At 34.1% G+C, this 18,619-nt stretch overlaps 2 protein-coding genes across 13 annotated transcripts; one reads left to right on the top strand and one right to left on the bottom strand.

The window, feature by feature from the left end:
- The first annotated feature begins 5,610 nt into the window (after positions 1–5,610).
- LOC103407383 (putative laccase-9) lies at positions 5,611–12,136 on the top strand. Its single transcript, XM_029095060.2, has 7 exons — positions 5,611–5,779; positions 5,961–6,112; positions 6,797–7,041; positions 8,273–8,398; positions 10,174–10,765; positions 11,322–11,677; positions 11,892–12,136. The coding sequence occupies exons 1-7, from the start codon at positions 5,681–5,683 to the stop codon at positions 12,029–12,031; spliced, it is 1,710 nt and encodes a 569-aa protein (XP_028950893.1). The 5' UTR covers positions 5,611–5,680; the 3' UTR covers positions 12,032–12,136.
- A 2,045-nt stretch (positions 12,137–14,181) lies between these two features.
- Positions 14,182–18,619, bottom strand: LOC103426959 (uncharacterized). 12 transcript variants are annotated; one of them, XM_070809827.1, is made up of 12 exons: positions 18,473–18,614; positions 18,249–18,335; positions 17,990–18,156; positions 17,651–17,714; positions 17,379–17,453; positions 17,184–17,294; positions 16,013–16,095; positions 15,497–15,666; positions 15,340–15,390; positions 14,921–14,970; positions 14,473–14,562; positions 14,182–14,318 (listed from the first exon to the last, which is right to left on the bottom strand). In XM_070809827.1, exons 2-6 carry the CDS (start codon positions 18,318–18,320, stop codon positions 17,214–17,216), a joined length of 459 nt encoding a protein of 152 aa, XP_070665928.1. In that variant the 5' UTR covers positions 18,321–18,335; positions 18,473–18,614; the 3' UTR covers positions 14,182–14,318; positions 14,473–14,562; positions 14,921–14,970; positions 15,340–15,390; positions 15,497–15,666; positions 16,013–16,095; positions 17,184–17,213. The 12 variants fall into 12 exon arrangements, with proteins under 12 accessions (XP_070665928.1, XP_070665924.1, XP_070665921.1 ...); XM_070809823.1 differs by having other exon boundaries at positions 15,497–15,571; XM_070809820.1 differs by lacking the exon at positions 15,497–15,666 and having other exon boundaries at positions 16,257–17,294.

Genomic DNA, 18,619 nt, shown 5'->3' with positions numbered 1-18,619 from the left:
GAGTCCGAGGAATATTGAATAACGCGTGCACTCCACTGGCACATGCAATGATTTTCATGTCCCAGTTTTTCAAGGGAATGATTAGATACATCCTCGTGTAAATGATTTTGTTTTATTTCATTTACCATTTTGTGAAGTAGTTTGGAAATTATAAGGATTTGGGATCAGTCCACTTGAGGAAAAATGTACTGCTATTAATTTGAAGGATGATTGTGTAATGTAATTAGTTCACACATAACAGACTATGTAATATGACATTCACAACTGAAACATACATGACGTATTATTAATTATAACCTTTCATTACATGTAACATTTGACAATATCATCAAACAATTAAATAATTATAGTCTAACATTACATTTCTTGTAATTTAAAAATTAAATGTCAAGTCATGTTGCCACCAATGACAGAACCATCGTAGGCTCATTGGTGGCAGATGCCTACACTCACATGGCATGCGGGGAAAAAAAATCAACCAACTAATGCCCACCTAATAACCCATTCTAGTGAAAACATTTTGCCAACAGTACCCCACCCATTATCTTATGCCATATGCAATAGAAATTAAGCATAATCTACCTGATTTCATTCTAATTTGAGTTTTTATTCTAATTAATTTAAAGTATTATTTTTGCTTACTTGCTTTATTGGTTGTTTTTCTTCTTCTTGCCTGCGCATACTATTTATTGGACTTTAACATGGCTTTGTTTTATCTATGTTGATTTTTTTTTTTTTTTTGGGCTTAATCGGATAAAATGGTTTTTGTGGTGATAAGGTAATCGGAAGATAAGTCTCATGATAAAAAAATTTGGATTTAAACCCTCGTGGTGTTAGTCCATTAGCTTAGTCCAAAAGTGATTTTTTTGTTAAATGCAGGGATAAAAATGTAGTTTACCTCACTCTTTCTTTTTATTCACTCTCTTTTAATCTCTGTAATTTGTATATTCATCTTCTCTCCTATCCGTCTATCTCCAACCATTTCGTGGGTTTCCTAACCGGCCAATTCCCATCCTTGATCCAGCCAACCTTTTCTTTTTTTTTCTTTTTTTTTTTTTTGACCCTAGCAATCAGGCAGATTGAGGAATAAGAGAACAGACCAAATCTTCTAGCCGGAGATATACAGTTTTAGAAACTATGGATGCATACATATATCAGGTTCTAATTCCAGATTTGAAAAAAAATCTTCAAAAGTGTGAAGAATGAAAATGATGGTTTATAAACTTGATATATGCATGCAATTAGAAATTCAAATCTGGTGAACATACGCAATGTGCATTAGCCGGAAGTGACATCTAGTACTTGAAATTCAAAGCATAATCAAGGTAGCATCTTTTCAGACAACTAGTATTTGAAATTCAAAGCATAATCAAGGTAGCTGCTTTTCAGTATAGGTTATAAACTTTTTAGTCTACATTGTTGAATATCTTCGGCTGCTGTCAAATTCCGAAGAATCTCACGTGCTTACAATCATTCGAAGAAGAGAAAATCAACGGCCGCTGCCAATGATGGCCTCAGACAAGAAAATACAAATTGTAGAGAGGGAACAGCGAGACAAGGAAGGAGGTGTACATTTTTACCCCTGTATTTAACGGACATTCAACAAGAATCACTTTTGGACTAAATTTGCTAACAGTCTAACACCGCAAGGGTTTAAATCCTAATTTCAATTTTTTTTTAAAGAAAAGAAATTTTTACACACCTATCTTCTCTCCCTATATGTCTAGCCACTAGATTGAATAAATGAAAGGAAGATCAATGAACAAAAATAAACAAAGTTATGCCTAAAAGGATAAAAGAGGTGTGTGAATATCATTTCATTTCTCTTGATAAATCTTTGTTTAATGCATCTATGTGTTAAGCTATACGTTAATTGGTAGCTATTAAGATGAAACTCAAAATAAAAATAAAAAATAGCCATCTGGATTGTGATTAATTCTCTGTCTAATTGAACTATAACATGGTTACATAAAAGGCAAGAGATATTTAGGAACATTGGACTGTTCTTAAAGCATTATGCAAATGGCGAAAATTCTAAAGTATTAATTAAAATAAAGGGTATCACGTACCCTTTTTAAAAAAAGGGTACCAGTTGCTATCTTTCAGACAATACCATAGAATCTTATGACTCACTATTTTTTGAAGAAAGTTGTCGCTTCATCTTAAACTCGTTGACTGGATGGGAAATAACCTAACTTCTTATACACACATGCTAGGTCTCTTCCTTTTTCAACGTGAGATTCATATTCTCAACATGTTCATTCACGTGTGGCTAATATTCAACCCCAATATGTAGACAACACAACTTAGGTGTCGTAAACACGTTTTACTATTGAAATTTACACATGGATCAATCTGCTTTGATATTATAAAAAAAAATCAGAGTTCTATCATAAAAATAAATGGTAATATTGAAAGTAGCCTAACTACTAAAAAACACAAACAAATATAAGAATCATTCTTTTCACAATGTGAGTTTCACTCTTTAAGGCTCATTTATGCGAAAAAAAAAAAGAAATAATACAAAATATGTAATCATTTTGTACAATTAACTAATAAATAGATGATCCAAATAGTGTGCATTGCTAACCAAATAACTAAATGATTCTCAAAATAGTTTGTTCTTTACTAATCCTATAGTTATGTTTGAATGTGGGAAGGGATTGATGCCCAATTATTAAGGAATGGACTAGAAAATGCAACATAGAAGGGATTAGAAAAACCTTTTATGAGCATTACATAAGCATATGAGAGGGATTTTCTAATCCCTAATTGTTAGGTGTTATCTACAAATTTCTCTTACATGCTTTTGTAACGCGCTCATGAGTCATGAGATTTTTCTAATTCCTCTATATAACATTTTATGATCCACTACTTCATAACTTGACATCAATCCGTTAAATCTTGAAAATAGTTCATACAAATATAGCCTTAAGGAGACCTCAAAATGAACAGTTTTGATCATCATACAGGACTCTACCGCTTAGTTGAAAAGATCCATTTTATTCAATTCATGAAGCCCACTATGAGTTTACTGCATTTGTATTAACTAGCCTTTCTACAAGTGCACACCTTTCTGCACGCGCTCATGCGCGTGTGAAAAACCTTTTATAGTTACGACGGGGTATGCGCGCGTGTATAAAATTCTATTTTTATTTTCCATATTTGTACTCAATATAGGTAATAGGGCATATATAAAACCGATTCATCCAATCTTATGGTATATAGAACCTTAGTTTGTTCAATCTTAATATAGAACTTTAGTTTGTTCCATCTTAATAAAGTGTATATATTTGAATAATATTAGGAAAAAATGTATACACCATATGGATTAAAATATAAAACAAGCGAAAGCCAAAAAAATCTTGACTTATCGTTTTGGTTTTTCTCTCATTTGGTTTTGTACATGTACACTTTCTCTGTCATTTGCATTTGATAATTGGCACGATGTTGTATTGAACTTAAAAAAATATATATATATATATAAAAAAACATCACTACCAGAAATTTGAGGTTGCCCTACGAAGTTTCAGGCGACGGGCAAAATTTCATCGGGTAACCTTCACTTACACGACAGACATTGCCAGTGGTAGGGAAAAATAAATCAAAGGCATGCATTGACTAAAAGGTCTTACATGACGAACATAATTCGTAGGCAATAAAAAAATTCGTCGGGTAAATATTTGGCGCCAAAGAGGAAATGCTTTAACCGACGACTACAAACAATACAATATGGTATTTTTGGCTGGAGTAGTACTAAGTTGTTTTAGGTTTATGCAGTAACCATAACAACCGGCCAAATGCTGTTATTCGACACTGTCGGTGCTTGACCTGGTATGTATTATTTTCTGCCGTAGACAGAGTCGTCTAGTTTTGTGTTTTAAATCCATGATAGACATTCTTTTAGTAATATCCCTGATTATTGTAAGACTTGGTTGTGTTAATATAATGCATTACACACGTACAAACACACATATTTTAGATATATATATACACACACACACACGCACCTCATTAACGAAATTGGCTTCGCTACACCGTGATATGTAATTATAATGTTTAATGTATTACGCTAATGGAGCAGGTAATATGTGTGAGAGAATGCATTTTTGGACTCGAATCAAGCCAGGAGTAGGTTAACTGCCAAAATTGAATCTTCATCAAGAAGCACGTGATTTCATGGTAAAAGAATGTATGCATGCTACGACCTTGCAGTCCAAGCCACGGATTAGCAGGTCGCTATTCAAACTTGTTCAAATTAATCTCAAATATGCACATGAAACGTTAGGATTTCATCATAAATTCAATTGACAATAATTATTTATAAATACATGCAAGGTTTTTTTTTCCCCAACGTAGGATACATATATATTCTACACCCTCAAACATGTAACGATTTTTAAGCCCAACACATGAACAATACAAATTTGGTGACGTGAAGCATGTGTGACCATTTGGTTTCACAAATAGAACAACATGAAAGTTGGAGTTTCACCACAATCCATTGGCAATATAGAAAGTAGCCAAAAAACTTATAAATACATACAATGTCCATTCTTTCTCCAACGCGTGATTTCTACTCTCAACAACACCTTCATACATAAAATGTGTTAAATCCACATTATAGCAGCACTTGAAAAAAAAAATACAAATTATATTACAAGGATTGAAACAATATTGTCCATAAATATAGAAAGCCAGAAGACAAAAGTTGAATTATTCATGATTCCAAAATACTCTTCTATAATTAGGATTTTAAAATAAAACAATTTGATTTAAAAAAAAAATCTAGACTAACAAAACAAAACCACCCACGGAGAGGCTAGTTTTTTTCATTTATTTCTTAAATTTTTTTAAATAAAAAATATTTAAAAAATAAAAAGGAATAAAAATTATAAGTAAATAATAAGATGTAAAAGAACAAAGCGCGTTACTAAAGGCAAGTACTAAGGAATGGAACCAAAAAAACTAAAAAAAAAAAAGAGGGGAAAAAGATGTTCTTAGATCATTAACTATGTGCAATACCCGGGGTAACGTATTCACCCTGTCACGATCCTAGTTATTTGATCTGCCATTTACTGGACTATTGTTAGTCTTGTTAGTGTGTCATATCACTTTGAGGTTGATAGGGAAAGCGAAGGATGTCTCTTTCCCCTTCTAATCTCTCTTCTTTCCTCTCCTCCTACTCGAACTGTTACAATTAAGTCACATTAACATTTTATATTGATCTTTTTATAAAGACAACGAGACAAAAAGCACAAAGTAAGAGGAGGAGAGAGAAGGGAATGTAAATAGGAGGGAAGATAATCCTACACATACATACATGACATAATTTGTGCGGAATTCAAGTATTAGTGCCTATACGAAGTACCAACAAAGCGTAGTCGCATTGATTTAGCAACTGTGTTTTCCTTTAGGTCATTTTATACTTCGTTTTCGTGTGTTTGTGGTTTTCATTTTCTTTTTTTTTTTTTTTTTGGTCTGTTCGGTACGTAATGTGAAATGTTCAATCAAGTGGAAAAATAAAAAAGTGGGGACGAGTCGTGTCTACTAATCAAAGAAGCAACTAATTGCTACGAAGTCTTATTCTATAAATTGCAGTCGAGCGGAGATCCAACTCGCACAACATCTCAAGGGCGACCTGAAGGACACAGGGTGGGAAGTTACTTTTCAGACAAAAATGGGGAACTACAACAACATGGCTTTCCTGGTCTTAGCTCTTGTAGGGTTTATGTTCCTGAGCAAGGCTAATGGCGCCATCCATTATTATTATTTCCATGTAAGTGCTTGCTACATATACTGCATGCCAGCTTGTCTTTATTTTGAGAGGTCATATATTTGATTCTAGTAGAGGCTGAGTTCGAATATCATTTGTCCTATTGTCTCACCCTTACTGCAAATATGTGGTTGTATTTAAAATAAAATAAAAAAGTCTTTATTTCATATTTTTGGTTTCGCAGCTGCAAGAAACAAATTTTACAAAGGTTTGTAGCACAAAGAGCATCTTAACTGTGAATGGAACTTTTCCGGGACCAACCATCACTGTTAACAAAGGAGACACCGCTTTTATCAATGTCCACAACCAAGGATATTATGGTCTCACTGTTCACTGGTAATCTTCGCTCGCAGCCTCCACTAATCGTAGCCCATGGCTAGCTCTGTGTGTGAGTGCGTGCTTGTTTTTTTGACATTGACCAAGAGTTATTGTAATTGAAAGATAGAAAGCTTAGCTTGGTAGATACTTACCAAAAAAGAAAAAAGAATGATGAATAATAAGCTCTGTGGAAAAATCATAGTGATAATTGACAGCAGCTAGCTAAGCGCGTTTTTAAGTTACATCGATTGAGGCTAATGAATACTGAGTAGTAGTCTTTTTCAAACAGAGAGAGAGAGAGAGAGAGAGAGGAGTTTTTGAAAAATTGAGAGCGTGAACAAACTACTTAGTATGGCGGTACAATGATATTCTATTCATTTATAGGTGAACAATTTTATGTTCAAATATCATAAATAGCAGGTTGGACAGTATTTTATTTCCCCACCACTTAATGTAAACATATTGTTCCATAGAGAATAAAAAGACTGAAGCAATGGATGTGAAGGAACACCTCAAATTTGTGTCTTCTGACTTTTGTATAATTTAGTAGGTGAATTCCCATCAATAGCTTTAATGCATGTGTGTATTGTTGTGCATCCCCGTAAAGGAAATTGTAAATGCATTTAACTTTTAGCTCGGTTTGTTTTTGTTTTATAAGTAAACACATAATTGACTGCTCAATTTGTTGTTTAATTTGTATAGGCATGGAGTGAAGAATCCAAGAAATCCATGGTCCGATGGACCTGAAAACATCACTCAATGCCCTATTCAACCAGGAACAAACTTCACGTACGAAGTTATATTCTCCAATGAAGAAGGAACATTATGGTGGCATGCTCATAGTGACTGGACACGCGCCACCGTCCATGGTGCAATTATTATTCTACCGGCTGCAGGCACCACTTATCCATTTGCAACACCAGATGCACAAGAAACAGTTATTCTAGGTACTTTCATTAGTTTCATATCTATTAATTCTTTAACTATTTAGTTATAACCGTGTTACTATTAGGCACCTAAAATCGTGGATTGATCAAAATACATGCAATTACTTAATATATGAACCATCTAACGGTTAAATATGATATTCTCTATTTTTAGTTGCATATATGACTGTTAAATAATGAATGTAATAAATAAATACATATACCTTACCAGATCTTGTTTTTAATATAAGTATAAGTGAATCTGAAATACAATATTGGAGAACATCTCAAATTATGGAAGTGATTAGTTTTATATGCCTAAATAACTTAATGAATGTAAAATGAAAAGATTTTTATTTATTTTCCAACCTCCACGTTACTTTGGTATACACTTTATGGTTTGGTGGTTAAGTAGTCATCATAGCAATCAGGTCTCATCATTTTTGTTATAGAATATCACATGATTCGAAGAATGACGTAATGGGGATTTGGATGTAACACGTGCACTATTTATTAGCTACACGTATCTCAAAATTTAAATTTATCAAACGATAATAAATATGATGATGAACATCATTAATATTTAAAGGTGGTGAGCAAAAAATTTCTTTATTTTATAGTAAACCTTAATTTTCTCATGTATATTCAACTTTAAAATATATTATAAACAAATAGCATATTATTTGTCTATCTTCCGGATATACGAAAAATATCTCCATAATATATGTAAAACAAAAACTAGAAAAGTCTTTTGTTAGTGTTTTTGTGGTGTCATATACAGAATCTAAATTGTCAGTATTTCAATATTAGCATAAACTTATTATGCGTGATGTGTACTGAGAAGTAAAACGACAAAAAATGAGGTATTTTGAAACTCTGGAGCGCATGCCCTTTCCCTTTTTGCAAGTTTCCTAAGGGTAATGTTAGGTAGATAAAAAAAATTAATTCAAATTTGTAAACTAAATAATGTATCATCATTAGAAAATAAACATATTAATCAACACATAAATAATAATCCAATTATAAAAAACCACATCATTTTTTACAAAAATTTAGTTTCCTTATCATTATTCATGCGTAAACAATAGAAAATCAACTTCCTATTTTGCAAAAGATAAACAACTATTGTGGCCCTGTGGTGCAAAAGTATTACATCGTACAGTTGTACCATTGGATTTATTGTAGAGTACGTAAATTATAAATATTAAATTCTACATGTATATACATTAAAACTAAGTATCTAACTTGGCAGGATCATGGTTTAAGGGAGATGTGATGGAAATATTGGAAGAGGCTCTGGCAGAAGGGGGCGATCCAAATGTTTCAGATGCCTTCACAATTAACGGACAACCCGGAGCTTTGTATAGTTGTTCCAATGGTAAGACTAATTAAAGATCCAATTAACCTAATCTAGTTCAATAATATACAACGATCAGCGTGAATGATGGAGACTAGAGGATGTATTTTCATTTTTATCAAAGACTAAAAGGTGTCTATGTAAAATAACATACAAAGAAAGGGATGGGTTTTGGCTTTTCTGACTTGCAGTTTAGTTTAGTGTTTGTTTTTTTTTTTTTTTTTTGAAAAAAAAAACAATATTATTTACATGAGAAGGAGGTGGGCTTAGTCCCATAATGGACTAGCAATAATGTAGTTCAAATTCGCATTTAGTGAGAATTGAGCCTAACACCTCTCATTTAAAAGTGAAGAGGAACACCACTAGATCATAATACTAAGGGCTGGTTTGGTATTGCTGTGCTTTGAAAAAAAATTGCTGTGAGAATAGGCGGCTGTGAAATAAATCAGCAGAGTGTTTGGTAAACTTTTTTGTAAAAGTGCTTTTGGAAAAACAAGCAGTCTGATAGTGGATCTTTTCATTAAAGGGGCACTGTAGCTCCGTGTGCTTTGAAAAAAAGCCAGTTTTCCAAAGCTACAAATAGCAGCTTCAGTTTTTTCCTTTGATTTCAGCTTATTCTCACAGCAGCTTCCAAAATAAGCCATTTTTTTTTCAGTTTACCAAACGCCTAAAACCCTCACAGCTTTTTTTCATGGGTGCTTTTTTTTTAAGCACCTCACTCCCAAACCACCTCTAAATGTCTCAATTTGTAGATTAGTGAGCAAAACTGAGTTGGAAGAAAACGATGGAAAATCACTATTCAAACTTTTTTTCTATTACGATTCGTTTTCCTTGTTTACATTGAAGTGTTGTCAACTGCAATGATTTCTTAGGTATTACTGAGTTGTTCGAGCTGTATTTAATATCTTTGCTTATTCAGTAAAACCATATTATAAAAAAGAATATCAAATTTCTTAAAAACTTAAGAGACATTTTTTTTTATTTCGTGCATATATATGTATGCGTGTGTGTGCGCGCGCGCGTGTGTGTGTGTAAGCACTTTTTCATTTCGGGTATATATATATATATATATATATATATGTTGTGTGTTATAAGCACTTTAAGGAAATGGATCTTCAAATTTTGAAAAACATAAAAAAAAAAAAGGAAGTTAGTTATGGGGCCCATTGCACATCGAATTTTAACCATCCGAAGCATGTATTTTGTAAGTCTCGATCTATAAATCATTCTTGCAAAATTTCAGTTCAATCTAAAATCGTTGCCTATATAATTATTACGATGAAATTTTAATGCTTCTTAAGGTACCTAAGTATTCGTCAATTTCTTTGAACTCAATTAGATGTCTCAAATATTTTCATTTGGCTAATATTTTGGAAGAATGATCTATGAGGTGCACGTTGAAAAATAGACAATTCGGATCATTAAAATTCGATGCAGTGTGGGTCCAAAAACTAACCCCATTTTTATTAAAAAAATGGAGATCATATTTATATATATATATATATATATGCATTGCATGAAAAGTAAGTTTAGCTTTATTTGCTCTTTGCAAGTAAATTTAAGCCATAAACTCTCTACGCCAAGTTAATTATTCAAATGTAAGAGTACGCCATCTCATAAATAGTCTCTAAACTCCAAATACGTACAAACAGCTGATATAGTATTAAGTGTTTTGATTCCTTCTGAACATAAATTGTTTCTGCAACCAACCTAAAGTTTCACAAGAGTCATCTGTTAGGGTTTGTAGTGATTTGTGTAAAACAAGTACTAATTAATGGATTTTGTGTTGCATGCAGGGACAACATACCGATGGCTGGTTGATTACGGTAAGACCTATCTTCTCCGGGTAATCAACGCCGTGATGAACGAAGAACAGTTCTTCGGCATCGCGAACCACACCCTCACAGTCGTAGCACAAGACGCTTCATACACAAAACCTCTAACCACCTCTTACATCATGATAACTCCAGGCCAAACCATGGACATTTTAGTAACCGCAAACCAACCTCCCAGCCAGTATTACATGGCTTCTCATGCTTTTATGGATGGAATTAATGTTTCACATCACAACGGCACCACCACTGCAATTGTTCAATATAACGGCAACTACAGCACCCCATCAAACATTTCCCTTCCAACTCTTCCGGCGGAAGCCAATACAACTGCTGCTGATAACTTCATTAAGCAAATCAGGGCCTTGGCAAGCGAAGAGCACCCTATTGATGTCCCACGTAAAATTCATTCCAGGATGTTTATCGCTGTTGCAGTCAATGAAAGAATTTGTGCTAATTCTTCATGTGAAGGCCCCGATAACAATGCACTTTCTGCAAGCTTAAACAATATCAGTTTCGTGACTCCATCCGTTGATGTACTGCAAGCATACTATCAGTACGTACAATATTTTTCTTCAATAAATCAATTATTGGTGATTTTAATATTCTATTATGATGGTTATTTTTGCCATTTCAATAATGATAGTTGCTAATGCTACTATTTTTATTGCTAGCATGGGCAGCATCTTGAAATCCTAATTGCCATGGTTCCGTTCATCACCTTTCTCTTTTCTTTCTCCCCCATTTCTCATTTTGTTGGTACAAATCACATTGTGTGTCATTCGAAGTGTTAATATAACGGTAGACATGGTTCATATTTTTCAATTTTAGGGTATATTAATAGAAAACATATTTATGTGTTACAATTTGAATGAAATAGTAATATCGCATGACTACGTTCCAAGTATACCAAAAAACTACAATGGTCCCCTCGTAGTTGCAATTTGAATGATAGTTATACTTTTGTCTAAATTAATTATATTTTGATAAAAGATTGATGGACGTACCTAGTCTCATTAGAAATGGTGAAACACCAAAGTAAAACTCCAATATTTATCAATTAACCTTATTTATTCCCAAGAAAAAAACTTGACCTTACTTCGTTTGTACAGGGGAAATAACAATGGAGTTTACAGTTCCAATTTCCCGGACCATCCGCTTGATCCTTACAACTACACTGGAAACGTGACTAGCAGCACAATATATTCGGACTTTGGGACGAGGGTGAGGATGATTGAATATGGTGAAGGAGTTGAGATCATCTTCCAAGGAACCAACATCATCGCAGCTGAGAACCATCCAATGCATCTCCATGGTTTCAGCTTCTATTTGGTCGGAACTGGTCACGGAAATTTTGACACTACAACATCACCCAAGACCTACAATTTGGTTGATCCCCCAGAAGTAAACACCATTGGAGTTCCAAAGAATGGATGGGCAACCATCAGGTTTAAAGCCGATAATCCTGGTAAGTTCTATAGTTTTGAATGTAACCGTTACAACGTCACATGCATGGTCTCTCTACTGGGGAACGACCATATTTTATAGCATAATACTAAACACACTCAATTTTTTATAATATGGTTGGGTTGGTAATACATATGGTGATAGTATCACTCTCTTAGTTTTATAGCTACCAAAGTAACGTGCGTTACATGTTTGAATTGATTATGATTTTGCAGGAGTATGGTTTATGCATTGTCATTTGGAAAGACATACCAGCTGGGGAATGGTAACTGTGCTCATAGTTAGGAATGGAAATACCAAAGAAACCAGCATCCTCCCACCGCCTGCTCATATGCCTCCTTGTTCCAAGTCTTAGATATTTCTTTGGTTTGGAAGCTCCAGAATGTTGTCTGTGGATTTCTAACAAAGAATTGTAAGATTCAAGTATTTGCCTTTGAGTGACTATATATGTTTTTCTTCATCCTGAAATAAGCCTGATTTATGAATTACTAGAAAATAAGCCCGCGCTATGCTGTGGGAAGTCAGCGTAATAATGGTAACTGGAAGAATAAGAAACATTTACCTGAATAAATTCAACATAATAATGAATGAACAGAGGGATATGTGATCGGTTCCATCCTGCATGTCTATGTTTTCTATTAAACAGAACAATTTGCAACACACTTCCATTCTAAATCCTTGTAAAAGTACTGGGGAAAAAAGACAATTTCCTTGCAAGAGGCAAAAACACTATGTTTGCTAGTACTTGATATAAAAACTTACACCAACAACAATAAAACATTAGCACAGAAAGCATAGGTCCGTAAAATACAAAGTACACACCACATGCAATGTAATGAACATTTCCATTTAGTTGAGTTTAATATACAATACATACGCCGAAATAAGCATTCCGCTTTAGTTTAATACGCATGTTGAAGAAATCAGGAAAATTAAAACCAAATCAATGCATTTTCACTTAATTATTCTCTATCCAAAGAGAAACGGAGAATCCTCACTTAGCAACTGCTTCCTAATTCTTAGAACAAAATGCTATCATCTTTTGAACCACACAACTTTCATACAATCAGAAATCATCGAATCCTTTCATACCATCGAATTTGGAAAAAAATATAAATATTAAAAACCAGAACCCAAACTTAAAAGCCAAAATTAAAATTAGTAAATAAATTGGAAATGTTTTGACGGTGGATGATTAGGTTATTAGGAGCATCGTAATTAGATGAAATATGTGGTCTGCTCTGAATGACTGAAATAAAAAAATAATACCATGGGGGATGGAGGGAGGGGCACACTGACTGGACCAGATGCAATTGCAAAAATTTATTCACAATTTGCAAAAGAAGGAACTCACTCGCTTAACAGGCTCAAATACACAACATTTGCCTGCAACTCTTTAGCATGAAAAATTAACAACTCAAATAATGAGTACAGGACTGAGTAACTCCAAGAAAACAGAATGTTGGAAGACATAAAAACACAGCTAATTTCAAGCATAAACTATCTTTGAAAAATTAATACCTCAAGTTTGTTTTCCCAATCTACACCATAAATATTACTTAAAATTGAACCAACCTTGACAACAAACTGAGGAAGCTCCTTGAAAAAATCTACGGCACTGTAAAACACCCCAATAAGAAGAAAAATAAGATGCCAAAAATTTATGAGCAGCTAATTATAAGCTAAAGGAAAGACGGTCTCGTGCCTAAGAACCAACGAAGTGAAACTTTGCTTGCTATATATGGATATGCATGCTATAAGAAAGATTTATTCCCCCATGTAGTAGGGTGTTCTCTGTAATCTTAAGCTAACCCAAGTAGACTAATTGTAATGATGCAAAATATATATAAATCTGACTGTTTTTTCAAACTGGGATTCAAAAGAATCAATACCTTGGCATATTACAATTACTGCAAGATCATCTTTCTAGCTACGCAACAAATCCAAATCGAGCACCGTCGCATAATCTTGGGCTTACATTGTGGAAAACAGAAGGACCGCCAACGTTTAGAACAATCAACATTACTTGCCAACATCATTAGATGGTGAAAAATTAGGACCATTTTTTCTGTCCAGCCAGTTTAGTTGGCCTAACTCTATGTAATTGCTTGTAATAACAGAATATTCTGATTGATATGGAAAGCATAGTTCCTCTATAAAAAAATAAAACAAAGGTTGGAATCATACCTGCCAAATCCAGAGAAACTGGTTCAAGATGCGAGAGACCATTTATTTCTGTGTAACCATCAGAAGTCTCACTCATCTGCCTCCCAATCCCCTCCAATCCTCCAACAGATGTATAAATGAAACAATGAAATATATGGGAACTCAAAACTCAAGTGACCTTTCTTCTTGGATGAGAACTCAAATTCAAAACTCAAGATTAAGTATCAAAAAAAAGTATAAAGTCATCTTATTTTTTCACCACATAAACAAAAAATCACAGATGTAACTGTACACCTAGAGACAAAAATTATTCAAATTAAGATAAAATTCGCAAATGAGTCATCCAGAATCATAATTATATTAACATTTTTCTTCCCTGATTTACATTCTTGTTTACAACTATATTAGACTTCTAAACTTTCTTGGTCGTCACTTCAGAACTTCCGTCTTTTATTTTTCATGATATGCATGCTTCTCTGTTACAATTTGGAAAAATAAAAGTTGTTAATGTAAATGAATAACAGTTTTAGTGAAGAGAGTGATTTTCCTAATTGCTAAAATAATTGAGTAAATTTCTGTGGTACTCAAATGCATTTAATAAGATTCATTAAAATAAAAATTGCAAGCTACCTTTTATCGTCAGTCAACAACCTTCTACAAACTTTATTTTGGTGCCAGCACGAAGAGTCACAACCTTTGTAAATAACAATTGACAAAAACCTGTCCAGATTTAAGATAAATCTTCAATGACAGTCATGGTTAAAATCTGCCATTCTTCTAGTAGCATTCTTGCAATAAAAAAGAAAAAGACAACCATTGAGTTGCTTTCCTTCCAAATTCAATTAATCCACCATACATAAAACAACTACGGGGAGGAAATCGAAAAAATCCTAAATCATAAAATTTCCAGTGCATGCACCACAAAGCTCCATATACGGTTCTATACCACTCCCAAAATAAACTTATGCAGAAACTATACACCATAAACTTTCTCAAAGATACAATGTCCGGCTTGTATACTACTCAGAAGACATAATCCATCGAAAATTAATCTGCAAGAGGGATAAAGAAAATTTACCTTAACAGCGCCATTAAAAAAATGGGGATCCTGGAGATATTTTGTTTAACCTGAATGGAAAATTAACAGAATTTCAAATTTCAACCAGTGAGCATTTTTTCAAACCCAAAATTGAATCATCAAAATACAAATTCAGTGCAACCATTATGCTCAAGGGAAACTATTGTAACAAAATTCAAATGGATAGCAATCATGTCCGTGGATACCTATGACTTTTCTTATAACAACTTGACAGGTCCAATCCCAAATTCTGATATTTTCCTAAAGATGGTCCAATTTCTCAAAATCTTAAATCCAACTACATTTCTCAATGACCAAATGGCCACATATGAGAACCAAAACAAAGCCTTGAAGGGGGAAGAAGAAAGAAAAAAAAAACAGAGGAAAGGTACTGTTCAGCTCCTGCAGTAATGATTTACCTTTTGTTTTGGCAAAAGTTTCCATTTTGTTGGAGGTTTAGGCATTGGCAGCTGTAGAAAGCAATAGAATATGTCATTGGCAGTCAGACGTTATGCTTAAGAATACAATAGGAACTCCTAAATCGATTACAGAAAAAAAACTAGGAGCATCAACAGCCTTTTTGCGTACTGTTGCAGCCTCTTGAAGTCTCTCATCAACCTCTTTGTTACAGGAGTCGACGTCGCTAATTTGCTAGCACCCATAATTCATGAACCCAATTTAATAAACCGTATTTTAAGATTAACTACGCATTGAGCGAAAACCAATTTCTATTTTTTTTCCAATGCCTGCCAAAACATCAAAACCCGCATTTCTAAAAACCAAATTGCACACAAAAGATATTGGGGCAACTCAAGTTGCTCAACTTAAACACATAATTAGCAATACAAATACTTTAAACTATGACGTAGATAGCTTCAGCTGATCTACATATAGCCAAATTCAAAGTTCAAGACTTGAAATCGGGCTCAAAAACTGGAAATTTCACTTCAATTAAGCAGCTTTTCAGAATGTTTACAGCTTAAATATGCATGATAACAAAAAGAATCATCCTTTGGACACTAACCGAAAAACCCTAATTTATATTATTCAAACTACAGAACCTATGATGACAAAACCAGTTACAGAACCTACCATTGTATGATCAAGATCTGAAACTTTCATTAGCCCAGCTTTGAACAGATCCATGACTATCCTATATCCAACGCAAACCTGCACTGAATTATAATATACAAAAAATACAAACATCAGAAAAACCATTCCAAATCCAAATTCAAACATATGATTCCAATGACATGATGATGGACACACACACACTACAACAAAACTTGCCAGAACAACAGAAAGCGAAAAAAAATAAAAAATAAAAAACCCTAACCTTAAAAACTGACCCAGAAGAACAAATCCCGGTTACCTTCAGGACAGGATATTTAATAGGAGAAGCACTACATGAACATATGCAGTATGAAACTAATGAAAATGCACAGTACAAACTAGGACAGTCGATTAGACCAAAGTAGCATAAAAGCCTTTTTTTTTTTTTTTTTGCTTAATCAGGCTAAGGTTTATACGAGATCGAGCAGGAAAGATTTGTCCTGGGGCAGATTTCAAATCTGGCTTCATCTTGGCTATCCTCAGATCAACAAAGCAAGACCCAACTGATTTAGCTTCTATGCCGACATTATGCTTTTGACCACTGGACCATATACCTAAACCCTATTGATGTTTCCTTGAATGCTGTATACAAAATCGCAGTGTCTAATTTTTGTTGAATACAACAATATTTCTGACCGATCAAACTACTCTGAACTTCCAACCTATTGTGTGTAAACCATCACCTGTTGGGACTGCCTTGATCTCAATTAGAACTAAGCACAAACTTTATTACAATTCAACTGACCCAAAGCTGATGTGCAAAGATTTAGGTTAACAATTGAGCCGGTCCAAGCTCAAGCTCGATGCTTTGTACTTTGGGATGAGCTTGGGCAAGGCTCAGCTTAATCCATTCCTCTTGATTGACACTCTTACTCTCTTAATAATAACTCAGTACCAGCATAGCAAACCTTACACATACTGGCAATTCTTATCACGCCAATAGCAAATGCACAACAATAATAGAGAGCCAATTGTATTACAAAATCAATACAATAGTATGATAAATGTAGTTTGCACATACTATATGTTGCTTGCACATACTATCTGTTGCTTAAATCGTAATAATTTATATTATATTACCACAAGGTATGAAGCTAAACCACAGACCAAGTAGTACTAGGTAGACAACAAGTTTTTCTGACAGCCATACCTCTTGTAGTTCCACTAGAGAATCTAAAGTTCACTTTGATGAGTCAACTAGATCAGAATATGCTGTACTGACACCCTGATGTGAATCACAAAATAAAGACCTAACTGGCTTCTGCAGACAACCTCTCGGGTAAGAACATAATATCTTAACATGTCAAAAAGCTACAAAAAAAAAAGGGGGAAAAGCAAAAGCAACCTGTGGTAATCTATTTGAATTTGAGAATGCTTTCTGAAGCAAGAATCTGAACTCAAGAGCTTTGTCCCAGAGAGCCTTCGGGAAATGAAAAAAAAAACATAAAAAATGGGTAAAATAAACATCGATCAGACAATAATCCGCTACATAAATATTTTTTGTCAACTTTAAGGCTAGGCATAAAAAGAAGCTCTAATCAAGGAGCAATAATTTCATGATGAAAAATAAAACCTATTTCATGGATATGACAAGAGATATTATCTTGAACAATGCACCTTTTGGTTCTTCACTGCTTGACCTTTAAGAAGATCTTCGTCCTTTAGATTCTTTAAAATATCTCTGCATGGAAAGAGGGAATAAACGATGAACAAAATTAACTTCATACATCCGCCTATACCTATGTATAGATGTATGTTCCTTCTTTTTATCTCGAACTCAATAATTGCAGACGCATGTATGACTTCTGTAACCTAATATCAAATTTCGTCACCAACCTCCAACTGCTATGCATATTATCTCCTACACTCACATTATTTAGTTCTACGTCGTCAGTCTAATTAAGCATCACAAGTTTATAATAAAAAATAAAAGGTTTGTGAACAGAAGTCTCTTACTGATCCTGATGACGAAGATTCATGCATTCTTTCTCGAGTTCTTCCGTCTCGGCATCTTTATTATCGTTTTTCTCATCACCATTTTCCTCTTCCCCTTCTTCTCGTCCATCTTCTTCCTCCTCCTCACCGTCGTGCTCATCATCAAAGTCATCCTCTTCCTGCTCCATCTACATCACAAATCATCAATTAACAACACAATCACCAAAACAAAACCAGATAACTACCGAAACAGAACAACAGAATTACAAATTAAACTAACATTCAGCTCATCGCTGTCGAAGTCACCATCGTCCTCAAACTCACTGTCACAGTGACGAGCCTTCCTCCCCATTGGACCGCCTGACCCCTAGAAATTCTAGAATCGATGAAATTTCCTTTTTTTATTTGAAGCGAAACAAATGATATGTATACAGAAATATATATATATATATATATATAGAGAGAGAGAGAGAGAGAGAGAGAGAGAGAGAAAGAAACCCTAACCTTCTGAAGCTGAAAGAAGAAGGAAGACAGCGAGGGTTGGAGAGTGGCGGAGACAAGTCTGAGAAGCAGCTGCAGGGTTTGGGTTGGAATTACCGGTTGGAATTACCCGATTCTAAAACCCAAACCCGGCTGCTAAACGTAGTTCTC

The sequence above is a fragment of the Malus domestica genome, chromosome 02 (genome assembly GCF_042453785.1).
Source record: "Malus domestica chromosome 02, GDT2T_hap1".
NCBI classification, from domain to species: Eukaryota; Viridiplantae; Streptophyta; class Magnoliopsida; order Rosales; family Rosaceae; genus Malus; species Malus domestica.
This window is presented reverse-complemented; position numbering and strand designations above follow the sequence as displayed.

Coding starts and splice junctions, on each gene's coding strand:
- LOC103407383 (XM_029095060.2), top strand. CDS start 5,681: ATGGGGAACTACAACAACATGGCTTTCCTGGTCTTAGCTCTTGTAGGG. Junction 5,780..5,960: donor TCCATTATTATTATTTCCAT/GTAAGTGCTTGC, acceptor TTGGTTTCGCAG/CTGCAAGAAACAAATTTTAC. Junction 11,678..11,891: donor GTTTAAAGCCGATAATCCTG/GTAAGTTCTATA, acceptor ATGATTTTGCAG/GAGTATGGTTTATGCATTGT.
- LOC103426959 (XM_070809812.1), bottom strand. CDS start 18,320: ATGGGGAGGAAGGCTCGTCACTGTGACAGTGAGTTTGAGGACGATGGT. Junction 18,157..18,248: donor TCGACAGCGATGAGCTGAAT/GTTAGTTTAATT, acceptor TTTGTGATGTAG/ATGGAGCAGGAAGAGGATGA. Junction 17,295..17,378: donor ATTCAAATAGATTACCACAG/GTTGCTTTTGCT, acceptor GGTTGTCTGCAG/AAGCCAGTTAGGTCTTTATT.